The sequence below is a fragment of the Takifugu rubripes genome, chromosome 11, assembly GCF_901000725.2.
Source record: "Takifugu rubripes chromosome 11, fTakRub1.2, whole genome shotgun sequence".
NCBI lineage: Eukaryota > Metazoa > Chordata > Actinopteri > Tetraodontiformes > Tetraodontidae > Takifugu > Takifugu rubripes.
The window spans coordinates 16,045,761-16,072,087 of NC_042295.1; the positions used below are offsets into that span (position 1 = coordinate 16,045,761).

Here is a 26,327-nt window from a genome sequence, read left to right on the forward strand (position 1 = left end):
CCACTGGCTCCCTCCCACTTTGCTGCTGTCATTTTAAGAGAGGATGCGAGGACCGGAGAGGGTCTGGAGAGGATGTGAGGACCAGAGAGGGTCCGGAGAGGATGTGAGGACCAGAGAGGGTCTGGAGAGGGTCTGGAGAGGATGTGAGGACCAGAGAGGGTCTGGAGAGGGTCTGGAGAGGATGTGAGGACCAGAGAGGGTCTGGAGAGGGTCTGGAGAGGATGTGAGGACCAGAGAGGGTCTGGAGAGGGTCTGGAGAGGATGTGAGGACCAGAGAGGGTCTGGAGAGGATGTGAGGACCAGAGAGGGTCTGGAGAGGATGTGAGGACCAGAGGTCTGGAGAGGATGTGAGGACCGGAGAGGGTCTGGAGAGGGTCTGGAGAGGATGTGAGGACCAGAGAGGGTTTGGAGAGGACGCGAGGACTGGAGAGGGTCTGATGAGGTCTGGAGAGGATGTGGGGTCCAAAGAGGGTCCAGAGAGGGTCTGGAGAGGGTCTGGAGAGGATGTGAGGACCGGAGAGGGTCTGGAGAGGCTGCGAGGACTGGAGAGGGTCTGATGAGGTCTGGAGAGGATGTGAGGACCGGAGAGGGTCTGGAGAGGATGTGAGGACCAGAGAGGGTCTGGAGAGGATGTGAGGACCAGAGAGGGTCTGGAGAGGATGTGAGGACCAGAGAGGGTCTGGAGAGGATGTGAGGTCCAAAGAGGGTCTGGAGAGGGTCTGGAGAGGATGTGAGGACTAGAGAGGGTCTGATGAGGTCTGGAGAGGGTCCGGAGAGGGTCTGGAGAGAGTCTGGAGAGGATGCGAGGACTGGAGAGGGTCTGATGAGGTCTGGAGAGGATGTGAGGACTGGAGAGGGTCTGATGAGGTCTGGAGAGGATGTCAGGACCGGAGAGGGTCTGATGAGGTCTGGAGAGGATGTGAGGTCCAAAGAGGGTCCAAAGAGGGTCCAGAAAGGGTCCGAGAACCGAAGAGGGTCCGGAGAGCTGAGCTCCCACAGCCCTTCTGACCGGAGCCTCTAACAACGTGCTGCTTGGACATCGGCATGACGCTTCATTTCCTTTATAAAACCCAAGGTGAATTCACACTTCTGCTATAAAGACTTTATAACACAGATGTGCCTGATTACTAAGTATTTTAACCCAACGGATTGTCTTGACAACATGAGAACATGGAAATTAGTTTTTGGTAGAATGATATTTAAAAATTCCTTACGGCCAATAAAGCTGATTTTGATTCACCTGTGCAGTTTAATGGCACCTGTGTGAACTTTGCCTCGACTTGTGTTTTGAACTGAATATTCCTTTTTACTTTAACTCTTAGTTAAATTGACCGTATGGTCACAAAGTTACAGAATCCCGATAGTTGCAAAGTTAAACCGAAATAAATTTCCGATTCCACTATTAACCTGACATCCATCGACACATTCATCGATAAGATGCTCTAATGTTCCGATAATGTACCGTTTTGACGGCGAGGCCACGCCCCCTCGGGCCGCTCTGCGCATGCGCCATCCCGCTTTGGGTGGGAGCGCTGCCGTTAGCATTAGCTAGCTAGCCGGAGCGCGTAATGGCGGCCTCAGTGTTGCTGGGGTCTGCGGAGAACACTGGACTTCACTTCACGGTCGGAGGCGGAAGCAGCGGCGCCAGGACTGGCAATGTTTTAGTGGGGAGTAATAATGGTCTGGGATCCGCGTGTCCGGCCCCCTGGAATCGTTCTCTGGACCGGGCGTTAGATGAAGCCACGGCCACCGGGTGCCTGAACCTCAGCGGCAGGAAGCTGAAGGAGTTTCCCCGGAGCGCCGCCAACCACGACCTGACGGACACCACCAGGGCCGGTAAGTTTCCTGGCAGAGAACCTGGACCAGCCAAACCCGCGGGAGTTCCGTTGTTCTGGCCAAACTGTCTCCGGGCTATTTGTAATCGATTTCGGAGAGGTGGCGTGATAAAATTCGCACTTTGTCTGGGAAGAGTGGGATCGAAACGGCGTCAGGATGGCAACTGGTGCCCCCCCGAAAATGGTTCCCTGTCCCGATTCCGCCATCTGGCTCCGCAGAAGTTCTCCCCAGGACCGCAGATCGTTCTCCTAAATGGCATCACGCTCAACGATGTGTTTTTAGGCTTTCGAGGAGAATTTAGGGCGGATGAATTAAAACAAAGTTTGAACATCATGCCCTCGGCAACAGGAACCGAAATGACGTCAGCTAAAGCGAGGTAGCTGCCTCCAGTAGACGCATCCTAACATTCCCAATATTCCAAGTGTTGGATCCGTCTTCCGCTCGTCATCGGCGACTTTTTGCCCTCATGGAGCCGAAGCAGTGAGCCGCAGCGGAGCCCGGAGACGCCGCCCGGCTGCCGGAGACCCTGAAGTGCGGTGGAACTTGTGGTTTCAGGCTGTTAGCAGTTAGCATGCTAACAGCCAGAATTAATCTCACGGAGCAAGTTTGAGCGCACATAATCCCGTTTTTCAACATTTAGGGTTTAGTCTTAAATTTCGACTTGACTTAAAATCATGCTTAGTGTTCGGCTTCTAAATGAGAAGCTGGAACATAGAACATGTGATATTCTATGATAAACCCAAATATAGCGGATGTGATTTAATGTACATGTTTATTACAAATAAAGATAAACTTTCTTTAATCACCTCCTCCATCACAGCAGCACCGATAAGGGTCTTCAGCTTTTAAAGCTCCTGAAGGAATGAAAAACCTGGACTCCTCAGTCTGAGTTGCTGAGAGGTTCTACTCACCTGTACCTGTTCGGGGTCGAAGGTGCCACGAGGTCATTGCTTGAACGGTTCATGCGGTTCTGGCCCACTTGGACCAGTTCTCTTCATGGTTAATTGTGACGTCCCAGTTCTGGAAGCAGCGCTGATATATTTATTATGATATATTTATTTATATTAATTAGACTTAAACTCTCTTGAAGGAACATTTAACTGTTCCTTTATATAGTTCAAAGGCTGGACCGGCCAGAGGACGCCTGCTGAGTCCTGGCGGCCCAGCGGGTCGCGTGATGGTCGCTGAGCTCCGGCTCACGGTGGACGACCGGGCCACAGGCAGCCACACGGTCCGGACCACGATTGCGTTGGTTTTATCGGTGTCGCGCTGCTCACATGCGGGTCGGACGTTTCGAGCGAATGCCGCCGTGCGTCGGAAGCGTTTGGACCCTGAGCCGCTCCCCCAGCACATCTGTCCTGCTGCTGCACCATCAGAACCTTCTGAAATGCTGGCTATCTTTAGCAGAATAGCTGTGAGGGGATGCGCATCAGGCCTTCAAGATGTGCTCGTCGCCATGGTAACTTGTTTCCTGCCGATCTCACACGCACACGAGGCCCTTCGCTTTCACTCCTGGGGGGCTGAAGGGTGACTGCTGCTGTAGTTTTGGTTTTTGATTCCACACTCGGTCACGGGTGTGTTTCCAGAGTTTAATTTTCATTTATTTTGTGTGTGTGCGTGTGTGTGTGTGCGTGTGTGTGCGCGCGTGCATCCATCCTCAGACCTGTCTCGTAACCGTCTGTCGGAGCTTCCTCTGGAGGTTTGTCTCTTTGTGTCTCTGGAGAGTCTGAACCTCTATCAGAACTGTCTGAGGTCTCTGCCAGACAGTCTGGTCAACCTGCAGGCGCTCACCTACCTGAACCTGAGGTAACACACACACACTCACACACACGTACAGCCCAATAATAATTTACCTGCATGGTAATGCTCCAGGCGATGGACCTGTGATGCATAAGTAACCTGTGTGTCTCCAGTCGGAACCAGCTGTCGGCTCTTCCTGCCATCATCTGCAGTCTCCCTCTGAAGGGTTTAATTGCCTGCAACAACAAGCTTGTTTCCCTCCCAGAAGAGCTGGGGCAGTTGAGGCACCTGACTGAACTGGTGAGGGTGAGAGAGCGGCGGTCGTTGCTCAGGTGTCACACGTTAACGCTCGTCTGTCCGCAGGACGTCAGCTGTAATGAGATCCAGTCACTGCCACCTCAGGTGGGTCAGTTGGAAGCTCTGCGAGACCTAAATGTCCGGAGGAATCACCTGCTCAAACTCCCTGCTGGTACGCAGACACATGCACGTGCACACACACACACACACCTGCCAACCATGTTTGGTGCTGCTGTGTGTAACCTGGTTCTGTGTGCTCAGAGCTGGCAGAGCTGCCTCTGGTTCGTCTGGACTTCTCCTGTAATAAGGTCACGTCCATCCCTGCGTGTTACCGCCAGCTCACACAGCTGCAGAGCATCGTCCTGGACAACAACCCTCTGCAGTCTCCACCTGCACAGGTGACGCGCTGTGACGTGATCAGTGCTCACGCCTGGCTGAGCGGAAGCTTAATGTGTGTGTGTGTGTGTGTGTGTGTGTGTAGATTTGTATTAAAGGGAAGATCCACATTTTTAAATACCTGAACCTTGAAGCCAGTAAAACGACGCCTGAGCTCTCAGACTACGACAAAAGACCTTTAAACTTCAGCACTTGGTAGGAACAAACTTATTATTTTTATTGTGACGTTAATGAGCTGAGGCTCTGGCTGCCCTGCTGAGTGTGTGTGTGTGTGTGTGTGTGTCTTAGTGGTGATGAACTGTGTCCTGGGCGTCTCTATGGAACACTGGATTCTGGATTCAACAGCGTTGACAGTGGAGACAAGAGATGGTCTGGAAACGAGGTCAGACACACATTCACTCAGAAAATCCACGCGGCTCTTTTTGGCACAGTCAAAGGGTTTTTGCACCATTCGTCCCAGGTCAGGTGACCTCACAAGTGACCAGGAAGTGAGCAGCTGGTCGGTGATGGCGATAAACCTGCAACAACAGGGACTGTCGGAAGGACAGAGTTGTTTCCTGAAATCACGCGTGTAGCTACAGAATCCGTCATGGGCGTGCGTCTCTGAAAGACGTCATGATTGTGTAGATATGGCTCAACTTTCTCAGCAGATATGAGAGCGGACTGACAAGATGAGGAGATCAAGCTCAGCGTAGGCGGAGAAGAGACTTGGTCCACTGTGCAGTTATTTCTGGCTCCATCAGATGCTCTCAGTGGCCTAATTATGAACTGTACTCTCAGCGCTGGCTAACCTCCAGCTAGCTGCACCACCGGGACGCTCCATGTTGTCAGCAGTTTAAGACTCACACAAACTATTTAACATAAACTATTTAACATTGACCCGACGGCTCAGAATGTTGGGGAGTGACGGTGTCGTGATGATGTAGGGAGCCCGATGACCCATGAAGGCAGCAGCTATATAAACTACATCCAAGTGCTGATCAAAGCCGCATCCACGCGCTAACTTCAGTCGTACCGGCTCACACGTGACCGGACGGGTGTTCTGTGTGTCAACAGCCCTCAGAAGAGCTGTCGGAGCTGTCGCTGAGGGTGGCGGAGATCAGCCGTGATCAACGGCCCAGAGGAGGAGCAGCTCTGCTGGCTAACGGCACGCGTGAGTCGATCACATGCACGAGTTTTAACCCTCATACAGTATATGATGGAAGCTAGCAGTTCTGACTGAGCTGGATGTGGTGGCGTACCATGTGACCAACTCAGGCTGGCTCTGCTTTCATCTCTTGGTCTCTGGGCAGATGTGGAGTTGGAGCAGATCGACTTCATTGACAGCTGTGTGGAGGAGGAAGAGGAGGAAGGGAGGAGTCGTGCACGGGGAGGCGGCGACGGTACGAGCCTCAGCTCCCAGTTCATGGCGTACATCGAGAGACGCATCACCAGAGAGGTACCGGCTCCGCCCCTGAGGCTAGTGTGTGTGTGTGTGTGTGTGTGTGTGTGTGTGTGTGTGTGTGTGGGCTGTAATGGACCGAGCACCTGCCCAGGTGTGTCAGCCACTAAATGCAGTGATTAGCTCCACCCCCTCGTTAGACACGTTGGCGTCACAGTGATTGACAGTGAACAGCCTCTGTCCTGCCTCCAGGGGTCTCCAGGGAAGAACAGCTCCGGCCGCACCGAAGACCCCAGGAGGAACCCCAACAGGTGGCTTTACAGCTTACCAGATGCACTGGTTGTCATAGTAACAGCAGGCCCAGTAATACCTTTCTCTGTCCTGTAGGAGTGTGGTTGATGGCGTGGCTCCCAGTTCCCCGAACCAGGTAACATCCAGCTGACTGAGTGAGTGCGTGGAACCCGAGCGGCTCTCCTTGATGTTTCCAGCTGTTTGTGTGTCCTCAGAGATCCCCCTCCTCAGGGGGCTTGGAGAAGATGAGGAGGGAGGCTCACCTGGCCGCCCTCAGGTATGATGAGGAGAGACAGAAGACTCGATACCTGCAGAGAGACACCAAGGTACCAGGTCCACCCACACCAGCTGCAACACTGCTTCAGTTGAATGTGTGGAGCTCCATCTGACTCAGGTGTGTTCACGTCTCTGACAGAAAGCGGCTCCGAGTCCAACAGCATCACTGACGGAGAGTGAGGTGAGACACAGGAAGTGGACGCATCCTGCATCCGCCCATCTGTTCCTTTCTGACCTGATTTATCCTGAGTCTCATCTTCTCACCTCATCTAATGTTACTTTGGGTGGTAGCGGACGTTCAGTGCTGCCCCGCCCTCTTTAATGCTGCCCTGCCTTCATTAGTGCTGCCCCGCCCTCATTAGTGCTGCCCCGCCCCCGTTAGTGCTGCCCCGCCCTCATTAGTGCTGCCCCGCCCCCGTTAGTGCTGCCCCGCCCTCGTTAGTGCTGCCCCGCCCTCGTTAGTGCTGCCCCGCCCTCGTTAGTGCTGCCCCGCCCTCTTTCACCTCACTCTGTGTGTGTGTGTGTGTGTGTGTGTGTGTGTTCAGAACGTCTACCCCTCCAGGCGCTCCACCCACACAGATGATTCCGCCCTCTTCATGGTGAGTGTTCAGCAGCACCACGACTCCCATCATTTAGTTTAGAACCTGGAGGACCAGCCAGAGCTCATCAAAGAGCAGCTGTAGCAGCTGCTTCCGTCTCCCCCCGTCTCTCCACCTGTCTCTCCACCTGTCTCTCCACCTCTGTCTCGCCCCGTCTCTCCACCTGTCTCTCCACCTGTCTCTCCACCTCTGTGTCCCCCCGTCTCTCCACCTGTCTCTCCACCTGTCTGGTGGTGACATAACAAGGAAGTGTTCTGGTAGTAGGGGGAGGGGCCAGGAAACAGAGGTACCCTTGGGCAAGGACCCAAACCCCCAAAGGGTCCCATTTTGCCCTGTGATGAGCTGGGGCCTCATTCAGAGGGGACCGGGGGGGTCCGGGGCCCTCGGACAGGGTTCAGTTGGTAAATGTGTGGTGTCTCTGCAGGGTGAAGACAGAGCTGCTCTCTCTCCCACAGGTAAGAGTTGACCTGCTGATCCCACTCTTGTCTTGTTCATCCAGCCAATAGTCACCTTCTCACACCTTTTCAGGGGGTGTGGCCTCCTGTCGCCCAGCCAGTTTGAGACCAGAGAGTTTCCTGTTTCGTCTCACCCAGAAAGAAGAGAAGAGGAAAGGTGAGTCCTCCCTCTTCAGACAGGAAGTAGCTCACTGCTGGAACCTGATCATGGTGCCCCCCCTTCAGGTGATGCTGCTCCTCACAGCCAGGTGGACAATTCTGCTGCCCCCCCCCTCGTTGAAGAAGATGCAGAACTGGTGGAGCAGCTTCGAAAGGTGAGCCTCACCCAGGAACCCTGCTGCTGTAGCTGCTGCTGCTGTAGCTGCTGCTGTAGCTGCTGCTGCTGTAGCTGCTGCTGCTGTAGCTGCTGCTGCTGCTGTAGCTGCTGCTGTAGCTGCTGCTGTAGCTGCTGCTGCTGTAGCTGCTGCTGCTGTAGCTGCTGCTGTAGCTGCTGCTGCTGCTGTAGCTGCTGCTGTAGCTGCTGCTGCTGTAGCTGCTGCTGCTGTAGCTGCTGCTGCTGCTGTAGCTGCTGCTGCTGCTGTAGCTGCTGCTGCTGCTGTAGCTGCTGCTGCTGCTGCTGCTGTAGCTGCTGCTGTAGCTGCTGCTGCTGCTGCTGCTGTAGCTGCTGCTGTAGCTGCTGCTGCTGTAGCTGCTGCTGCTGCTGCTGTAGCTGCTGCTGCTGTAGCTGCTGCTGCTGCTGTAGCTGCTGCTGCTGTAGCTGCTGCTGCTGCTGTAGCTGCTGTAGCTGCTGCTGTAGCTGCTGCTGCTGTAGCTGCTGCTGTAGCTGCTGCTGCTGCTGCTGTAGCTGCTGCTGCTGTAGCTGCTGCTGCTGTAGCTGCTGCTGTAGCTGTAGCTGCTGCTGCTGCTGTAGCTGCTGCTGCTGTAGCTGCTGCTGCTGCTGTAGCTGCTGCTGCTGCTGTAGCTGCTGCTGCTGTAGCTGCTGCTGCTGCTGTACTGCTTCTGCTGTAAGCTGCTGCTGCCTGCTGTAGCTGGCTGCTGCTGTAGCTGCCTGCTGCTGCTGTAGGCTGCTTGCTGCTGCTGTAGCTGCTGCCTGCTGCTGTAGGTCTTGCTGCTGGGCTGTAGCTGCTGCTGCTGCTGTAGCTGCTCTGCCTGCTGCCTGTAGCTGTCTGCCATGTCTGTAAGCGGCTGCTGCTGCTGTAAGCTGCTGCTGCTGCTGTAGCTGCTGCTGCTGTAGCTGCTGCTGCTGCGGTAAGCTGCTGCTTGCCTGTAGCTGCTGTAGCTGCTGCTGTAGCTGCTGCTGCTGTAGCTGCTGTAGCTGCTGCGTAGCTGCTTGCTGTAGCTGCTGCTGCTGCTGCTGGCTGTAAGCGGCTGTCTGCTGCTGTAGCTGCTGCCTGCTTGTAGCTGCTGCGTGCTGTAGCTGCTGCGGCTGCTGTACTGCTGATTGCTGTAGCTGCTGTAGCTGCTGCTGTAGCTAGCTGCTGCTGCTGTAGCTGCTGTAGCTGCTGTAGCTGCTGCTGTAGCTGCTGCTGTAGCTGCTGCTGCTGCTGCTGTCGCTGCTGCTGCTGCTGCTGTAGCTGCTGCTGCTGCTGCTCTGCTGCTGCTGCTGCTGTAGCTGCTGCTGCTGTAGCTGCTGCTGCTGCTGTAGCTGCTGCTGCTGTAGCTGCTGCTGTAGCTGCTGTAGCTGCTGCTGTAGCTGCTGCTGTAGCTGCTGCTGCTGCTGTAGCTGCTGCTGCTGCTGTAGCTGCTGCTGCTGCTGTAGCTGCTGCTGCTGCTGTAGCTGCTGCTGCTGTAGCTGCTGCTGCTGCTGTAGCTGCTGCTGTAGCTGCTGCTGCTGTAGCTGCTGTAGCTGCTGTAGCTGCTGCTGCTGTAGCTGCTGTAGCTGCTGCAGCTGCTGCTGCTGCTGTCGCTGCTGCTGCTGCTGCTCTGCTGCTGCTGTAGCTGCTGCTGCTGTAGCTGCTGCTGCTGCTGCTGTAGCTGCTGCTGCTGTAGCTGCTGCTGCTGCGCTGGTAGCGGCTGCTGCTGTAGCTGCTGCTGCCTGCTGCTGCTGCTGTAGCTGCTGCTGTAGCTGCTGCTGCTGCTGTAGCTGCTGCTGCTGCTGTAGCTGCTGCTGCTGCTGTAGCTGCTGCTGCTGTAGCTGCTGCTGCTGTAGCTGCTGCTGCTGTAGCTGCTGTAGCTGCTGCTGCAGCTGCTGTAGCTGCTGCTGCTGCTGCTGCTGCAGCTGCTGTAGCTGCTGCTGCTGTAGCTGCTGCTGCTGTAGCTGCTGCTGCTGCTGCTGTAGCTGCTGCTGCTGTAGCTGCTGCTGCTGCTGCTGCTGCTGCTGTAGCTGCTGCTGCTGCTGTAGCTGCTGCTGCTGCTGCTGCTGTAGCTGCTGCTGTAGCTGCTGCTGCTGTAGCTGCTGCTGCTGCTGCTGTAGCTGCTGCTGCTGTGTAGCTGCTGCTGCCTGCTGTAGCTGCTGCTGCTGTAGCTGCTGCTGCTGCTGCTGTAGCTGCTGCTGCTGCTGCTGCTGCTGCTGCTGCTGCTGTAGCTGCTGCTGCTGCTGCTGCTGCTGTAGCTGCTGCTGCTGTAGCTGCTGCTGCTGCTGCTGCTGCTGCTGTAGCTGCTGCTGTAGCTGCTGCTGCTGTAGCTGCTGCTGCTGTAGCTGCTGCTGCTGCTGCTGTAGCTGCTGTAGCTCCTCATCGTCTCTCTAAGAGTCTGTCTGTGTGTCCAGAATATTGAAGCACGTCTCAAGGTGTCCCTGCCCACTGACCTGGGCGCCGCCCTGACGGACGGCGTGGTGCTGTGCCACCTTGCCAACCACGTGCGACCGCGCTCGGTCCCCAGCATCCACGTGCCGTCCCCTGCTGTGGTGAGTCTGCTCGTCCCCTCTTGACTTCCTGTCCTCGCTCGTCCCGTTGATGACACGTCTCCGTTGCTGCAGCCCAAACTCACCATGGCCAAATGTCGACGGAATGTGGAGAACTTCCTGGAGGCGTGCCGCAGGATCGGAGTTCCACAGGTAGTTCACACATGAGACACGTCTGGGTGGGAGCTGCAGGTGGGGCAGAAGCATGACGGGGTGCCCCCCCCCCTCCGTGGTCACGTGGGGAGGTGACACGTCTTGGTCGCCATTTAATATTTGTGCCACCGTTTGGGCTGATGTCATTCAGGCGTGATCGATATTAAGCACGTGAGCACGCCAGGGCTAGAACCCAGGACAGACGCGGCATGTGTTGGTGCACGTGGCGATGGCGGCCGGGGGTGACGGCAGCGCCGCTGCTCGGCCCCGCGTCAGCCTTAAGCCCCGCCCAGGAGCTTCGGGCCGGTCCGAGGCCACGTGCACAGTTCCTGGACACGTTTCAGCCTAAATGTGACGCGTCCCAGCTCGTTTCCTTCTACTAACACCCTTGTCTCTCTCTCTTCTCCACTTCCCATTAACCTGTCTTCCTTCCTTCATTTCACCTGTGTCTCCTGTGTCTCTGGCCCCGCCCCCCAGGACTGTCTGTGTTCAGCCAGGGACGTGCTGGACGGACGTGGACACAGGCTTTATAGCACGGTGGCCACGTTGCTGTCCGCGTCCCCGCCCACTCTGGGCTGCCCTCAGGTGCAGCTGGCAGGCTTCGCCCTCTTCTACCTGTCCGTCATGTCCGTGCTGTGCGCCATCTACGTGCACCTGGCGCCAGGTGTGTGAGCGCAGCGCCTGTGGAAGATGCTGACGTGTGAAGCGTCTGTGCTCACAGTGCTGGAAGCTTCCAGAACCTGCTGCTGTTTGGGTTAGGGTGGTTCTGACCCGAGCAGCTTCACCTCAGAGACTCTGAGTGGGACCGGACCCCCGTGGTGGTTCTGTGGTGGTTCTGACCGCGGCGCCGTTAACAGACGCGCTCCTGCGTGGACGATGGTGCGCGTGGCCCTGAAGCTGCCTTGGGTGGACAACTGACAGTCACCGACCGTTGAGGGTTGGACTGAAGCTCTGAGGGTGTGTGTGTGTGTGTGTGTGTGTGTGTGTGTGTGTGTGTGTGTGTGTGTGTGTGTGTGTGTGTGTGTGTGTGTGTGTGTGTGGGGAGAGTGGGGGGCTGGGTATGGGGGGGGGTGTTCTCCTTGACCCAACGTCCTGGTGGGGGTTCCTGCCAGAGACGGATCGGACTGGACTCCTCTGCGTTCCCTCTGAACACCAATAAAAGAAAGTGGAACCGTCTGTGGCTGTTTGTCTGAACCACGTGGGCCCGGTCAGGAAGGGCCGCCGGTCCAGTCAGAACCTGCTCCTGCCTCTGGTCCTGCTCCCGTCTCCCCTCATGATTTCTGTCAGCCTTTGCTTTAAGTTGCCATCTCATTTGCTGTTGCCATGACTACCCTTGGTCCTCCATTGTGTTGCCATGGCAATGCTTGGTCCTCCATTGTGTTGCCATGGCTACCCTTGGTCCTCCATTGTGTTGCCACGGCTACCCTTGGTCCTCCATTGTGTTGCCACGGCTACCCTTGGTCCTCCATTGTGTTGCCATGGCTACGCTTGGTCCTCCATTGTGTTGCCATGGCTACCCTCGGTCCTCCATTGTGTTGCCACGGCTACCCTCGGTCCTCCATTGTGTTGCCACGGCTACCCTCGGTCCTCCATTGTGTTGCCACGGCTACCCTCGGTCCTCCATTGTGTTGCCACGGCTACCCTCGGTCCTCCATTGTGTTGCCATGGCTACGCTTGGTCCTCCATTGTGTTGCCATGGCTACCCTTGGTCCTCCATTGTGTTGCCATGGCTACGCTTGGTCCTCCATTGTGTTGCCATGGCTACCCTTGGTCCTCCATTGTGTTGCCTCCCTCATTGACGTTTCCATTGTTTTCCTTCTTTTGTGTTTTGTGCGTCGCCATCAGAGTCACTTGTGTCTCCCCCTGCACATCCTGGAGGAGCGAGGGCTCCCCCAGGTGGCCGCCACTGTCAGCGCTCTGTTGGACTTGGCTCCGCCCAGACATCCCATCACCCTGGCGAGCAGCACCCCCGGACCTTCTGTCAGTATGTGAAGGGGGGGTCTGTGTTGAGTCTGTCTGGATCTGATGGAGGCTGAAGGCTTCTTCACACGCACACTTTCTGCTTCTGGAGTTCTGCTCAACGTTTACTGTAACTCGATGTTCACTGAGGAGCGGCGGCAGAGTCGATGGAGACTCACAATCCCCAAACTATTTATTTTACCGTCTGTAAAAATGTATTTATAGTTGGAGAATCGGGGGGTGAGCTGCTGTGAGGAGCTTCTCCTCCGTCGTGGCTAAACTGTCACCTTTTACTGCTGAATTCATCAGCTTTTACTGACCTTTGACCTTTTTATAGATGTTTAAACACAACAGCCCAACTCTGTCCATGTTTGAACCCATCTGCGATCATGTATTGTCTTTTTTAATGTTAGAACATCGACAGATTATGGGCCAAACTCTGCAACATTTACGGTGACACTAATGTAACGCGATGCTAACGTGAGTTAGCTGCACAGGCTTGTCTGGAATATTCCCGTGGTGGCGGATGTGACAAATGTCCAAGCTCACCTCACTCCTGTTCCTTATGGGATGGCTGCCCCTGCATGCTAGGCTAACCAGGTGCTAACATTAACCTGCTCTTTAACAACACTACTAGCGTTTCTGAGGCCCAGATTAAACGTTGGGGAACCTTAAAGACCAAAATTAAAGTAACATTTACTAAACTTGGTCATTAATGAGAAAAAAATCATTTGTAAATGCCGAGTTAAATTTTGTAAATACTGAACAATCCGGTTCAGATTGTTAGTTGTGGAGCACCTGCTTTTATCAAAGGAACGGCCGTTGCTAGTGTCTCACATCACGTCCTCGGCTACAACGCTAAGCTTTAGCTAACACTAGGTTTGGAGGTGAGGCTAACTCAATGGTAGCATAAGCTAACGTGCTGCTATCACTAAATCTTCAGCTTTGTGTCTCCATCAGATCCAAACATCCGATTCTATTAAAGCGCCTCTAGATGTTTACTGGCCACAGGTGTGCGGCGTTCACCTGTGCAACGTTAACATGTGCTGGAAGCTCGCAGCGCCAGTACTGACGGTGTTCCAGTTGCATTCTGGGACGTTAATGGTGTGGAAGGAGGTGGATCACGTGTCTGATCAAATGTACAGAGAGTCTGTAAATATATACGATATATGCTGTATATCAGAGGCTTATGAGTGTTGCCATGACAACAGCCCACCACGGATGGACACGTCCCTAATTTAGAGGTCAAAGCAGGACACCTGGCTGAGTGGAGCGCCGTTCTTCAGAACTCTAGTGGACCCGTCTGGAGATGCTGGTCAGCACCACTGACCCGCCACCAGGCTCCGACCCGTTCCGTGGACCCGTTCTGCATCCAGGAGATGTGGGACGGTCGTCCAGCCCAACCAGCGGCGGCTCCAGTAATGTGAATAAACGCCTGGTCGGCTCCTGTGTCACCTGTGCTGCTCACCTGTGGGCCGCTCCAGCCCGACCGTTTGACTTCACTTTGAAAAATTGTACTAAATATTTGAACACAGTTGTAAGAAAGATTCAAGTGCTTAAATAAATATTCAAGTGAGTTTTGTGTTGTCGTGGAAACCGTGGTTCCTGGAGGAGGAGCCAACAGCTGAATGAGACGGACTCGCTCGGTTTGGACCTCATGTTTTATTGTTTCTGTACAAACAGCTCCGGTTCCTCTTCACACCCGGGAAGGATACAGCATCTGGAACACACACACACAGCGTGACCTTTGACCCTCATCTGAGCACTGTTACACACACGCGCCATGAGCCCGGTCCGGCCCGGCCCGACCCGTTACATTTACCGGCTGCTCCCTCGGGGGGGCGCGATTTTACCACCTGGCATAAAGAGCCACTGATGCCAGCGTTGTCACCATGGCAACAAAGAGCACAAGCGTGGTGTTGGTGGCCCGCGGACACACTGGGGCTGAAGGGCCACCTTGGGAGGCTGCCTTTGAGCAAGGCAGCAGACCCCCAAACACTCAGCATTTCCTGTGTCCGGCCCCGGGGGACCACCAGGTCCCCCCCGATCCCCCCCCCCACTGGCACCGGGCCGTCGGCGCCACGTTTTCTGACAACCCGACTAGATGAGTCCACCTGAACCAGCGGCAGCACTCGTGCGCGGTAGTGACGTGCACGTTTCTTCAGTTTCTCAAAGAGAAAAAGATGTCTTGCTAATGTTATTAAAGTTTGCTTGATGACTTTAGCTTCCCTCAGACCTTAACGAGCGCTGGATAACTCCAGAACCAGCTGGTTAGTTACTGGTCGTAGCTTTGCTGCTTAACACGACCGGGGGGCCCCTGACCAGGGGGGCTCGGACCGGGGGCCCCCAACCAGGGGGGCTCGGACCGGCGCCACACACTCACCACTCTGATCCGGTGCCCCATGGCCTTGGCTGGGAGGTTGCTGCTGAACTTGGCTCGGACCATCCCGCTGCTGCCGTGGGCCCGGGTCACCTTCCCCCAGATCACTCTGGTCTTGTTGGGTTTCCCACCCGGCGTCACCGTGTTCCTACAACCACAGAAAGTCTAGTGAGCTGCTCGGCATGCTGGGAAGTGTAGTGATATTGTCAAAACTATCCCCCAGTCCCCCCCAGTCACACCACCCCCCCGCGGGGACCCAGGCGGTACCGCTGGGTCCTCGGGACCTACTTCTTGGCCTTGTAGACGTAGGCGCAGCGCTTGCCCAGGTAGAAGTCCACCTCGTCGCGGGTGTAGCAGCCCTCCACCTTCAGCAGCGCCGTGTGCTCCCGCTGGTTCCGCAGACCACGTTTGTAGCCGGCGAAGATGGCTTTGGACCACAGTCTGGGACACAGGTGAACAGTCAGCACCGACTCTAGCGGCCGTGGAACAGCTTTAGCCGCCAGCAGAAGCAGCGGGACCGAACCGAACCGGACCGGACCGAACCTTACCTTCCAGGCATTGCGAGTCTTCTCCAGGTGAGTCCACCTGCAGAAACACACCAAACCAACGACATCAGCAGCTGGACCGATTCAACGACCGTAAACAGAGGTTCTGACTCTGACGGTCCAGATGTTCACCTGCAACATCTGCCGAACCGGATTCACGCTGAACACAAACAGTCGGAGCCGCGACGGGCTAATTTCCATTAGCCGTAGCCGCGGATACGCCACTGCTTTGTTTACACTTTTATTAACAGTAAGAAAAGGACCGAAGACTTAATTTAACACGATTTAGAAATACACGCTGAGGTTTTACTCAAACCAGAACTTAAACGGTTCGCCGGTCTGTCAGGAGTGTTAGCCGATGTTACTTTAATCCGGACTGAATCTCCACCATCACGGGCTCCAGCTTTGAACTAAATACACCGGAGTGTGGAGCATAAATTCACCATTGACTCACAAACATTATCAAAGTGACGCGAAGCCAATAAACGAAGGAATTTAGTTCTTTATTCAGACATGTTTGCATTCTTACCGTCACTCAGAGGAAAATGGCGGAAAAGGAAGCGCGAAAGGAATCCTGGGAAATAATAGCGAGCAGAGGTGGCCTCGGAGATGCCTGAACAAAATCCTTCTTCTTCGCCTCCTGAGAGCGGCTGGCAAACAGCTCGTGGGCACTTTACCGCCACCTTTTGGACTGGAGTCTGGCGCCAAATACACTCGGGTCGAGGTCCTCGAACTAAGCGCAGTTACTTTTACAAACCTTAAGTTTCTGTTAAAATAAATCCATTTACACGGACCTGCACGTGCGCTCCTGGCCTCTGCAGCACTGTTGGCTTCAGTTTGGGAACCAAGGTCTGGAAGCGATCCTGGCCCGGTCCATCCACACCAGAATCCTGGTCTATGAGCTGCTGCCTCATCCTGCAGCTCCTGAATTGTCCTTTTCCATCCCTTACATGTGAACCCATGAACACGAGGATGTGAACCCATGAACACGAGGATGTGAACCCATGAACACGAGGATGTGAACCCATGAACACGAGGATGTGAACCCATGAACACGAGGATGTGAACCCATGAACCCATGAACACGAGGATGTGAACCCATGAACACGAGGATGTGAACCCATGAACACGAGGATGTGAACCCATGAACCCATGAACATGTGGATGTGAACCCATGAACACGAGGATGTGAACCCATGAACCCGTGAACCCGTGGATGTGAACCCATGAACCCGTGGATGTGAACCCATGAACCCGTGGATGTGAACCCATGAACACGAGGATGTGAACCCATGAACCCATGAACCCGTGGATGTGAACCCATGAACCCATGAACCCATGAACACGAGGATGTGAACCCATGAACCCGTGGATGTGAACCCATGAACACGAGGATGTGAACCCATGAACCCATGAACCCGTGGATGTGAACCCATGAACACGAGGATGTGAACCCATGAACACGTGGATGTGAACCCATGAACACGAGGATGTGAACCCATGAACCCATGAACTGCTCCAGGCTGCTGTGTCAGTCTGAACACAGTGAGACCAACCCTAACCCTGAGCCCGTGATGTGAGGGAGCACCTGAGCCAGTGATGCGAGGGAACACCTGAGCCAGTGATGCGAGGGAGCACCTGAGCCCGTGATGTGAGGGAACACCTGAGCCCGTGATGTGAGGGAACACCTGAGCCAGTGATGCGAGGGAACACCTGAGCCAGTGATGCGAGGGGACACCTGAGCCCGTGATGTGAGGGAACACCTGAGCCCGTGATGTGAGGGAACACCTGAGCCCGTGATGAGAGGGAACACCTGAGCCCGTGATGAGAGGGAGCACCTGAGCCAGTGATGAGAGGGAGCACCTGAGCCAGTGATGTGAGGGAACACCTGAGCCCGTGATGCGAGGGAACACCTGAGCCCGTGATGAGAGGGAACACCTGAGCCAGTGATGTGAGGGAACACCTGAGCCAGTGATGAGAGGGAACACCTGAGCCCGTGATGAGAGGGAACACCTGAGCCAGTGATGTGAGGGAACACCTGAGCCAGTGATGAGAGGGAACACCTGAGCCAGTGATGTGAGGGAACACCTGAGCCAGTGATGCGAGGGAACACCTGAGCCCGTGATGAGAGGGAACACCTGAGCCAGTGATGTGAGGGAACACCTGAGCCCGTGATGCGAGGGAACACCTGAGCCCGTGATGCGAGGGAACACCTGAGCCAGTGATGAGAGGGAGCACCTGAGCCCGTGATGTGAGGGGACACCTGAGCTCTTCAGCCGCCTCTGCTGCCTCTCTGCCGGGCTCTTCAGCGCCCCCCTCCGGCCTCAACAAACTTTCCTCCACTCCTCACTTCCTGTCTGGTTCCGAGCCCCGTCTGTCTGCCCTCTATTTTCCGGAGTCTTCTGACCTTTGTGGATATCGCGGCTCGGCTCGGCTCGGCTCGGCTTCTTCCAGAGACACCAGTCGTCCCCTGTCCCGGCTCTTCTTCGACTTCCTCGGAAGCTTTGAACTTGATGTCCGGGACGTGGAGAGCGGATCCCCGCTGCCCCCGCAGGAGCAGGAGCCAGTGTCGTGCCGGTGCCGGTACCGGTACCGGTGCCGGTGCGGGTGCTCCGGCTCTGATGGATTTTACATAGACTGTGAGTGGAAAATCCAACCATGAACTCTCTGGTGCTAAGGCTAATTAGACCGGGCGCTAATTAGCCGGTGTGCTAACCGGGTCAGTTAAACTCTAGTTAGTTAGCTAGTTAAAGCTAAAGCTGTTAGCTCGGATCGGCTCGAGACCTCCTCAGAATGTGGTTAAAGCAGTTAATGTGGCCTGAATCATTCTTTGCTTTACTTTTTAAATGAATTGGTGTTAATTGTGTTCAGTTTGGCGTTTGAAAACTTTGTGAAGAGTCGAACTGGGTTTGACGCTCGAACCAGCGAGTCTGAGGTTTATTGGGTTTGTTCTGACTAGACCCGCAGCTTGACTCGGTTTGTGTTAATTATTGGGTTTAACACGTTCTGTTCTGTAGGTTGAACCTAATTCTGTGGACTCTTTTGAAGCGATGGACGCTGACCCAGTTGATTCCAGGTTCTGTTTAGCCCAGGAATGAAACATTCCATGTTTGGGTTCCTCGTGGTTCTGTGAATGCAGCTGGTTTGGGCCTGATTCGTGGGTCAATGATGGCAGATCTGCACCAGTCACCGACCTCGCTGTGCTGCTGCCGTAAACCTCCCCCGGTGTCCGGGGCCCGTTGTGTCGGGGACTCCGCCACCCCAGAACCGGGCCTGCCCAGGTGCCCTCTGGTGGACGTAGCCTCGGCGTCCAACTTCCGTGACTTCCAGCTGCGACATTTCCATTTGGACCTGAAGCTGAACTTTGCAGTGAAGGAGATGAGTGGTTGGCTGGTTCTAGACCTGGTACCCGTGCAGCCGGGGGTCCAAACCCTGGTGCTGGACTCCCACCCTTCCCTGCTCATTCACGCTATAGACTGTAAGGTGCCTGGTGCCGGAGAGGAGCTCCCCAGCTCCCTCACATACAGGGTGGACCCATTCACAGACTTCGGCTCTTCGCTTCACATCACTTTGCCAGTTGGGACGGTGAAACCGGGCCGGCCGGTCCAGATCACGGTCCGATACACCACCACTGACGGACCGGCTGTGAGTTCACCGGACCGCGAGGCGCTGATGGATCTGCTGGTCTGCTTGATGCTGAAGGTGTTTGTGTCGCTGCAGATCTGGTGGCTGGACTCAGAACTGACCTGTGGCCGGACCCGGCCCCTGGTCTTCACGCAGGGCCACTCGGTCTGTAACCGGTCCTTCTTCCCCTGCTTCGACACTCCGGCGGTCAAGAGCACCTACAGCGCCACGGTCAGGGTGAGTCCAGTCCCGGCGCCGCCCCCCCCCCCCCCCTCAGCTGTTGGACTCCTGCTCCTCTCCTTCGCTCCCGCAGGTTCCGGACGGAGTCACGGTTCTGATGAGTGCGTCCCAGAGCTCCTACTCCAAACGGGACCGGGTCTTCCAGTTCTCCATGGAGTTCCCCATCCCGTCCTACCTGGTGGCGCTGGTGGCGGGAGACCTGCAGCACGTCGACGTGGGTCCGCGGTGAGTCCGGCTCCTGGCGCTGTGCTTCCCAGCGCATTATGGGATGGATCTGTCGGGATGACGTCCTCATATTGAGGGAGCAGGAAGTGATGTAACGCCACTCGTGGTTGTCCAGGAGCCGCGTGTGGGCGGAGCCGTGTCTGCTGTCCTGTGCAGCGAAGAACCTGGAGGGTGGCGTGGAGCGCTGGCTCAGCGTGGCGGAGCGGCTCTTCGGGCTCTACCTGTGGGGCAGGTGAGTGGCGAGTGTGCGTGGCGAGTGTGAGTGGCGAGTGTGCGTGGCGAGTGTGCGAGTGTGCGTGGCGAGTGTGCGTGGCGAGTGTGAGTGGCGTGTGGCGAGTGTGAGTGGCGTGTGGCGAGTGTGAGTGGCGAGTGTGAGTGGCGTGTGGCGAGTGTGCGTGGCGAGTGTGCGTGGCGTGTGGTGAGTGTGAGTGGCGTGTGGCGTGTGCGTGGCGAGTGGCGAGTGTGAGTGGCGAGTGTGCGTGGCGAGTGTGCGTGGCGTGTGGCGAGTGGCGAGTGTGAGTGGCGAGTGTGAGTGGCGAGTGGCGAGTGTGCGTGGCGAGTGTGCGTGGCGAGTGTGCGTGGCGAGTGTGAGTGGCGAGTGTGAGTGGCGTGTGGCGAGTGTGCGTGGCGAGTGTGCGTGGCGAGTGTGCGCGGCGAGTGTGCGCGGCGAGGCGAGTGTGCGTGGCGAGTGTGCGTGGCGAGTGTGCGCGGCGAGGCGAGTGTGAGTGGCGAGTGTGCGTGGCGAGTGTGCGCGGCGAGTGTGAGCGGCGAGTGTGAGCGGCGAGTGTGAGCGGCGAGTGTGAGTGGCGTGTGGCGAGTGTGCGTGGCGAGTGTGCGTGGCGAGTGTGCGTGGCGAGTGTGCGTGGTGAGTGGCGAGTGGCGAGTGTGCGTGGCGAGCGTGAGTGGCGTGTGTGCGAGTGTGCGTGGCGAGTGTGCGTGGTGAGTGGCGAGTGTGAGTGGCGAGTGGCGAGTGTGAGTGGCGAGTGTGCGTGGCGAGTGTGAGCGGCGAGTGTGAGCGGCGAGTGTGAGTGGCGTGTGGCGAGTGTGCGTGGCGAGTGTGCGTGGCGAGTGTGCGTGGCGTGTGGCGAGTGTGAGTGGCGTGTGGCGAGTGTGCGTGGCGAGTGTGCGTGGTGAGTGGCGAGTGTGAGTGGCGAGTGGCGAGTGTGAGTGGCGAGTGTGTGCGGCGAGTGTGAGCGGCGAGTGTGAGCGGCGAGTGTGAGCGGCGAGTGTGAGCGGTGAGTGGCGTGTGGCGAGTGTGCGTGGCGAGTGTGCGTGGCGAGTGTGTGTGGCGTGTGGCGAGTGGCGAGTGTGCGTGGCGAGTGTGCGTGGCGAGTGTGCGTGGCGAGTGTGCGTGGCGAGTGTGCGTGGCGAGTGTGAGTGGCGTGTGCGTGGTGTGTGGCGCGTGGCGAGTGTGCGTGGCGAGTGTGAGTGGCGAGTGTGAGTGGCGTGTGGCGAGTGTGCGTGGCGAGTGCGTGGCGAGTGTGAGTGGAGTGTGTGTGTGTGTGTGTGGTTGGTGTGTGTGTGTGCGAGTGGCGTGTGTGCGTGGCGAGTGTGAGTGGCGTGTGTGAGTGGCGAGTGTGAGTGGCGTGTGTGCGTGTGAGTGTGCGTGGCGAGTGTGAGTGGCGAGTGTGCGTGGCGAGTGTGAGTGGCGAGTGTGCGTGGCGAGTGTGCGTGGCGTGTGGCGAGTGGCGAGTGTGAGTGGCGAGTGTGAGTGGCGAGTGTGAGTGGCGAGTGTGAGTGGCGTGTGTGCGTGGCGAGTGTGCGTGGCGAGTGTGCGTGGCGAGTGTGCGTGGCGAGTGTGCGTGGCGAGTGTGAGTGGCGTGTGGCGAGTGTGCGTGGCGAGTGTGCGTGGCGAGTGTGCGTGGCGAGTGGCGAGTGTGAGTGGCGAGTGTGAGTGGCGAGTGTGAGTGGCGTGTGTGCGTGGCGAGTGTGCGTGGCGAGTGTGCGTGGCGAGTGTGCGTGGCGAGTGTGCGTGGCGTGTGTGCGTGGCGTGTGTGCGTGGCGAGTGTGCGTGGCGAGTGTGCGTGGCGTGTGGCGAGTGGCGAGTGTGCGTGGCGAGTGTGAGTGGCGTGTGCGTGGCGAGTGTGAGTGGCGTGTGGCGTGTGTGCGTGGCGAGTGTGAGTGGCGAGTGTGAGTGGCGTGTGGCGAGTGTGCGTGGCGAGTGTGAGTGGAGTGTGTGTGTGTGGTTGGTGTGTGTGTGTGCGAGTGGCGTGTGTGCGTGGCGAGTGTGAGTGGCGTGTGTGAGTGGCGAGTGTGAGTGGCGTGTGTGCGTGTGAGTGTGCGTGGCGAGTGTGCGTGGCGAGTGTGAGTGGCGAGTGTGCGTGGCGAGTGTGCGTGGCGAGTGTGAGTGGAGTGTGTGAGTGGCGAGTGTGCGTGGCGTGTGTGCGTGGCGAGTGTGAGTGGCGAGTGTGAGTGGAGTGTGTGAGTGGAGTGTGTGAGTGGAGTGTGTGAGTGGCGAGTGTGAGTGGAGTGTGTGAGTGGAGTGTGTGAGTGGAGTGTGTGAGTGGCGAGTGTGAGTGGCGAGTGTGTGTGTGTGTGGTTGGTGTGTGTGAGTGGCGTGTAAGTGGCGTGAGGTCGTGGCGTGAGGTCGTGGCGTGAGGTCGTGGCGTGAGGTCGTGGCGTGAGGTCGTCCCCCGTCCGCTGACGCTGGCTCCACCCGCAGGTGTGACATCGTCTTCCTGCCCCCCTCCTTCCCCATCGTTGCCATGGAGAACCCGTGCCTCACCTTCATCATCGCCTCCATCTTGGAGAGCAGCGAGTTCCTGCTGATCGACATCATCCACGAGATCGCCCACGGCTGGTTCGGCAACGCCGTGACCAACGCCACCTGGGAGGAGATGTGGCTGAGCGAAGGCCTGGCCACCTACGCCCAGCGCCGCATCACCACGGAGGCCTTCGGTAGCAGCGGGTCGGGGGGGGGGGGGGCGCGCCCCCGCGGTACTGACCAGCGTCTGTTCCTCCGCAGGTGAAGCGTTCACCTGTCTGGAAACGGCCGTCAGACTGGACGCCCTCCACAGACAGCTGCGTCTCCTTGGCGACAGCAACCCTGTGAGCAAACTGCAAGTCAAATTTGAAGCAGGTCAAGCACACACTTGTCTGTTCTGCTGTCTTTGTGAGGACATTCACACACACACACACACAGCCACACACACACACACAGCCACACACACACTCACACACACACACACACACACTCACACACAGCCACACACACACACACACACACACACAGCCACACACACACTCACACACACACACTCACACAGCCACACACACACTCACACACACACACACACACTCACACACACACTCACACACACACACAGCCTCACACACACTCACACACACGCACACACACACTCACACACACGCACACACACACACACACACACACACACAGCCACGCACACACACACGCACACACACACTCACACACACACACAGCCACGCACACACACACGCACACACACACACACACACACTCACACACACACACTCACACACACACACAGCCACGCACACACACACTCACACACACACACTCACACACCCCTGAACTGTCCTCACGCTGCTGCTCGAGTGCCTGTCAGACCACAGCAGGAGGAACAGGTGCCCACACAGGTGACTCTGTCCACAGGTGTGAACCCCAGCTGTCTGATGAACCTGTTCACCTATGAGAAAGGCTTCTGCTTCGTGGCGTACCTGTCGCAGCTGTGTGGGGATGTCCGACGCTTCGACTGTTTCCTCCGGGTCAGCACACACACACACACACACACACAGCAGACGCCTCAGACGCGTCACGTGACGCCTCAGACGCGTCACATGACGCCTCGTCAGCTGAATGCTGCGTCTCTTTTCAGGACTTTATCTCCAAGTTTAAGTTTCGGAGTGTGGTCGCTCAGGACCTCATCGATTTCTTCCTCGGCTATTTCCCGGACCTCAAGGACACCGCGGTGGCTCAGAGAGAAGGTGGAACCGTCATGTCACCTGTGTCCCCACCCCTGTCCCCACCTGTGTCCTGTCCCGGTGTCCCCACCTGTGTCCTGTCCCCTGTGTCCTGTCCCGGTGTCCTGTCCCGGTGTCCTGGTGTCCCCACCTGTGTCCTGTCCCCTGTGTCCTGTCCCGGTGTCCTGTCCCGGTGTCCTGGTGTCCCCACCTGTGTCCTGTCCCCTGTGTCCTGTCCTGGTGTCCTGTCCCGGTGTCCTGTCCTGGTGTCCTGTCCCGGTGTCCTGTCCTGGTGTCCTGTCCCGGTGTCCTGTCCCGGTGTCCTGTCCTGGTGTCCCCACCTGTGTCCTGTCCCGGTGTCCTGTCCTGATGTCCCCACCTGTGTCCTGTCCTGGTGTCCTGTCCTGGTGTCCTGTCCCGGTGTCCTGTCCCCTGTGTCCTGTCCCGGTGTCCTGTCCCAGTGTCCACAGGAACCTGTTCATGCGGTTGAGTGTGACCTCACTTCCTGTGTGCAGGGCTGGAGTTCGAGCGCTGGCTCAGCGGCTGTGGCCCCCCCATGTACGAGCCGGACCTGTCCGCCGGCGCCGCTCTGACCCGGCCCGTGGAGGACCTGTGTGAGCTGTGGCGCCGTGGCCACGCCCCCGACCCGTCCGCCGTGTCCAGATTTGACCTGTCGGCGTGGAGCACGTTCCAGATCGTCCTGTTCCTGGACCACATGCTGGACGTGTCCCCGCTGTCTCACGGTACCGGCTCACGCGGCTCCTGTCTGTAGCGTTGCCATAGCGACCAGGCTGTCCTGTCGCCCTCAGACGTGATGTCGGCGCTGTCTCGCTGTTACGCGTCTCTGTTCGATGGGCTCAACGCCGAGGTCCAGATCCGCTGGTTGCAGATGGTCGTGAGGAGCAGCTTCTACCCAGAGGTCCCTCGAGTGAGGGCCTTCCTGCACAAGCACGTGAGACACAGGAGACACAGGAGACACACAGGGGACACAGGAGACACAGGAGACACACAGGAGACACAGGAGACACAGGAGACACACGGGAGACACAGGGGACACACAGGGGACACACAGGAGAGACACAGGAGAGACACAGGAGACACACAGGAGACACAGGAGACACAGGAGACACACAGGAGACACAGGAGACACACAGGAGACACACAGGGACACACAGGAGACACACAGGAGACACAGGAGACACAGGAGAGACACAGGAGAGACACAGGAGACACACACACACAGGAGACACAGGAGACACAGGAGAGACACAGGAGACACAGGGGACACAGGAGACACACACAGGGGACACAGGGGACACACAGGGGACACACGGGAGACACACGGGAGACACAGGAGACACAGGAGACACACAGGAGGCACAGGAGACACACAGGAGACACACGGGAGACACAGGAGACACAGGAGACACACAGGAGACACACAGGAGACACAGGAGACACACAGAAGACACACAGGAGACACAGGAGAAACACAGGAGACACACAGGAGAGACACAGGAGAGACACACAGGAGACACAGGAGACACACAGGAGACACACAGGAGAGACACACACAGGAGAGACACACAGGAGACACACAGGAGACACACAGGAGAGACACACAGGAGACACACAGGAGAGACACACAGGAGACACAGGAGACACACAGGAGAGACACACACAGGAGACACACACAGGAGACACACAGGAGACACACAGGAGACACACAGGAGAGACACACAGGAGACACAGGAGACACACAGGAGAGACACACACAGGAGACACACAGGAGACACACAGGAGACACACAGGAGAGACACACAGGAGACACAGGAGACACACAGGAGAGACACACACAGGAGACACACAGGAGACACACAGGAGACACACAGGAGAGACACACAGGAGACACACAGGAGAGACACACAGGAGACACACAGGAGAGACACACACAGGAGACACACACAGGAGAGACACACAGAGGAGACACACACACACGTGTGAATCGTCTCTTTCTCTTTCTTATCCTGAAGATAAAAAGTTGATCTGTGACCCAAACTGACACGTTATTGTTCAGGGTTAAACTCCTGCTGAGGTCAGAGGTCAGCTGCTCTGAGGTCAGGGGTCAGCTGCTCTGAGGTCAGGGGTCAGCTGCTCTGAGGTCAGGGGTCAGCTGCTCTGAGGTCAGAGGTCAGGGGTGAATGATCACATATTTGATTGGCTCCATCAGAACTGGAAGTATCTGATTCTGTGGACGTTTTGCCCCCGGGGTCGTGACCCCATGACCCCTTGCTGTGCCCTGTCTGCAGACCTCCAGGATGTACACCATGCCGCTCTATGATGACCTGGTTGCCGGGGTGATGAAGTGCGTCGCCGTGGAGATTTTCAATCAAACTCATCGTCGCCTTCATCCGAACCTGAGACGGACGCTGCAGCAGATGCTGTTCCAGAGCAGCTCCCCCCCCACCAGCCACAGAGGCCCTGGGCCCAGCCTGCCCCCCCCTCAGCTGCCCCCCTCCCCTCAGCCGCCCCCCTCCCCTCAGCTGCCCCCCTCCCCTCAGCTGCCTCAGCCGCCCCCCTCCCCACCTTTGCCCCCCTCCCCTCAGCTGCCCCCCTCCCCTCAGCCGCCCCCCCTCCCCTCAGCCGCCCCCCTCCCCTCAGCCGCCCCCCTCCCCTCAGCTGCCCCCCTCCCCTCAGCTGCCCCCCTCCCCTCAGCCGCCCCCCTCCCCACCTGCTTCCTCCGCCACCAGCAAGTCGGCCACCATTGCTTTACAGGATGTTGATGTGTCTGCGTGAGGTCTGTGTGTCCACTGGGGGCGTGTGGGCGTGTCCACTGGGGGCGTGTGGGCGTGTCCACTCGGGGGGCGTGTCCACTTGGGGACAGCGTGACAGGAAGTGCAGCATTCTTCCATCAACCCTGAGAAAGCTGCTTTGATCCTGGGACCACCTGAAACGATGGCGTTCCTCGTCTTCAGGTTCTGCTGGTGCTCAGACCAGCTGGAGTCCATCACAGAACCAGAACCAGAACCGGAACCGGACCAGAACTGTGGGAGCTGCTATGCTTGTGTTCAGATGTGGCCTTTATCTTCTTCCATAAACGGTGGTAAACCTGTGTAACTCTACCTCCCACCCCGACCTGTCAA

At 57.2% G+C, this 26,327-nt stretch overlaps 3 protein-coding genes across 6 annotated transcripts; 2 read left to right on the forward strand and 1 right to left on the reverse strand.

The window, feature by feature from the left end:
- The first annotated feature begins 910 nt into the window (after nt 1–910).
- On the forward strand, nt 911–13,804 carry lrch3 (leucine-rich repeats and calponin homology (CH) domain containing 3). Of its 4 annotated transcripts, none has more exons than XM_029844197.1 (20): nt 915–1,836; nt 3,498–3,642; nt 3,750–3,876; nt 3,940–4,045; nt 4,135–4,271; nt 4,355–4,464; nt 4,558–4,651; nt 5,326–5,422; nt 5,562–5,707; nt 5,903–5,961; nt 6,038–6,077; nt 6,139–6,267; nt 6,357–6,398; nt 6,763–6,816; nt 7,241–7,271; nt 7,345–7,428; nt 7,497–7,585; nt 9,979–10,116; nt 10,189–10,266; nt 10,744–11,275. In XM_029844197.1, the coding sequence occupies exons 1-20, from the start codon at nt 1,569–1,571 to the stop codon at nt 10,936–10,938; spliced, it is 2,169 nt and encodes a 722-aa protein (XP_029700057.1). In that variant the 5' UTR covers nt 915–1,568; the 3' UTR covers nt 10,939–11,275. The 4 variants fall into 4 exon arrangements, with proteins under 4 accessions (XP_029700060.1, XP_029700057.1, XP_029700059.1 ...); XM_029844199.1 differs by lacking the exon at nt 10,744–11,275 and adding an exon at nt 12,112–13,804 and having other exon boundaries at nt 919–1,836; XM_029844198.1 differs by having other exon boundaries at nt 919–1,836; nt 6,157–6,267; nt 10,744–11,274.
- A 68-nt stretch (nt 13,805–13,872) lies between these two features.
- Nucleotides 13,873–15,797, reverse strand: rpl35a (ribosomal protein L35a). Its single transcript, XM_003978865.3, has 5 exons — nt 15,680–15,797; nt 15,154–15,190; nt 14,894–15,046; nt 14,609–14,753; nt 13,873–13,945 (listed from the first exon to the last, which is right to left on the reverse strand). Exons 2-5 carry the CDS (start codon nt 15,162–15,164, stop codon nt 13,922–13,924), a joined length of 333 nt encoding a protein of 110 aa, XP_003978914.1. The 5' UTR covers nt 15,165–15,190; nt 15,680–15,797; the 3' UTR covers nt 13,873–13,921.
- A 251-nt stretch (nt 15,798–16,048) lies between these two features.
- rnpepl1 (arginyl aminopeptidase like 1) lies at nt 16,049–26,301 on the forward strand. Its single transcript, XM_029844170.1, has 12 exons — nt 16,049–18,795; nt 18,871–19,011; nt 19,088–19,239; nt 19,355–19,471; nt 21,902–22,137; nt 22,205–22,318; nt 22,877–22,989; nt 23,100–23,208; nt 23,700–23,927; nt 23,994–24,136; nt 25,494–25,756; nt 26,160–26,301. Exons 1-12 carry the CDS (start codon nt 18,316–18,318, stop codon nt 26,299–26,301), a joined length of 2,238 nt encoding a protein of 745 aa, XP_029700030.1. The 5' UTR covers nt 16,049–18,315.
- The last annotated feature ends 26 nt before the right edge of the window (nt 26,302–26,327 follow it).

Bases quoted from the DNA above. Each gene is read 5' to 3' on its own strand.
- lrch3 (XM_029844197.1), top strand. From the start codon at position 1,569: ATGGCGGCCTCAGTGTTGCTGGGGTCTGCGGAGAACACTGGACTTCAC. The intron at 3,877-3,939 runs GTGAGGGTGAGA...GTCTGTCCGCAG, and splicing joins TGAGGCACCTGACTGAACTG to GACGTCAGCTGTAATGAGAT. The intron at 5,962-6,037 runs GTGGCTTTACAG...TCTGTCCTGTAG, and splicing joins CCCAGGAGGAACCCCAACAG to GAGTGTGGTTGATGGCGTGG.
- rpl35a (XM_003978865.3), bottom strand. The intron at 14,754-14,893 runs GTAGGTCCCGAG...CTGTGGTTGTAG, and splicing joins TACGTCTACAAGGCCAAGAA to GAACACGGTGACGCCGGGTG. The intron at 13,946-14,608 runs GTGAGTGTGTGG...TGTGTGTTCCAG, and splicing joins TGGGGCACCGGATCAGAGTG to ATGCTGTATCCTTCCCGGGT.
- rnpepl1 (XM_029844170.1), top strand. From the start codon at position 18,316: ATGATGGCAGATCTGCACCAGTCACCGACCTCGCTGTGCTGCTGCCGT. The intron at 19,012-19,087 runs GTGAGTCCAGTC...TCGCTCCCGCAG, and splicing joins CCTACAGCGCCACGGTCAGG to GTTCCGGACGGAGTCACGGT. The intron at 25,757-26,159 runs GCCCCCCTCCCC...CCTCGTCTTCAG, and splicing joins TCCCCTCAGCTGCCTCAGCC to GTTCTGCTGGTGCTCAGACC.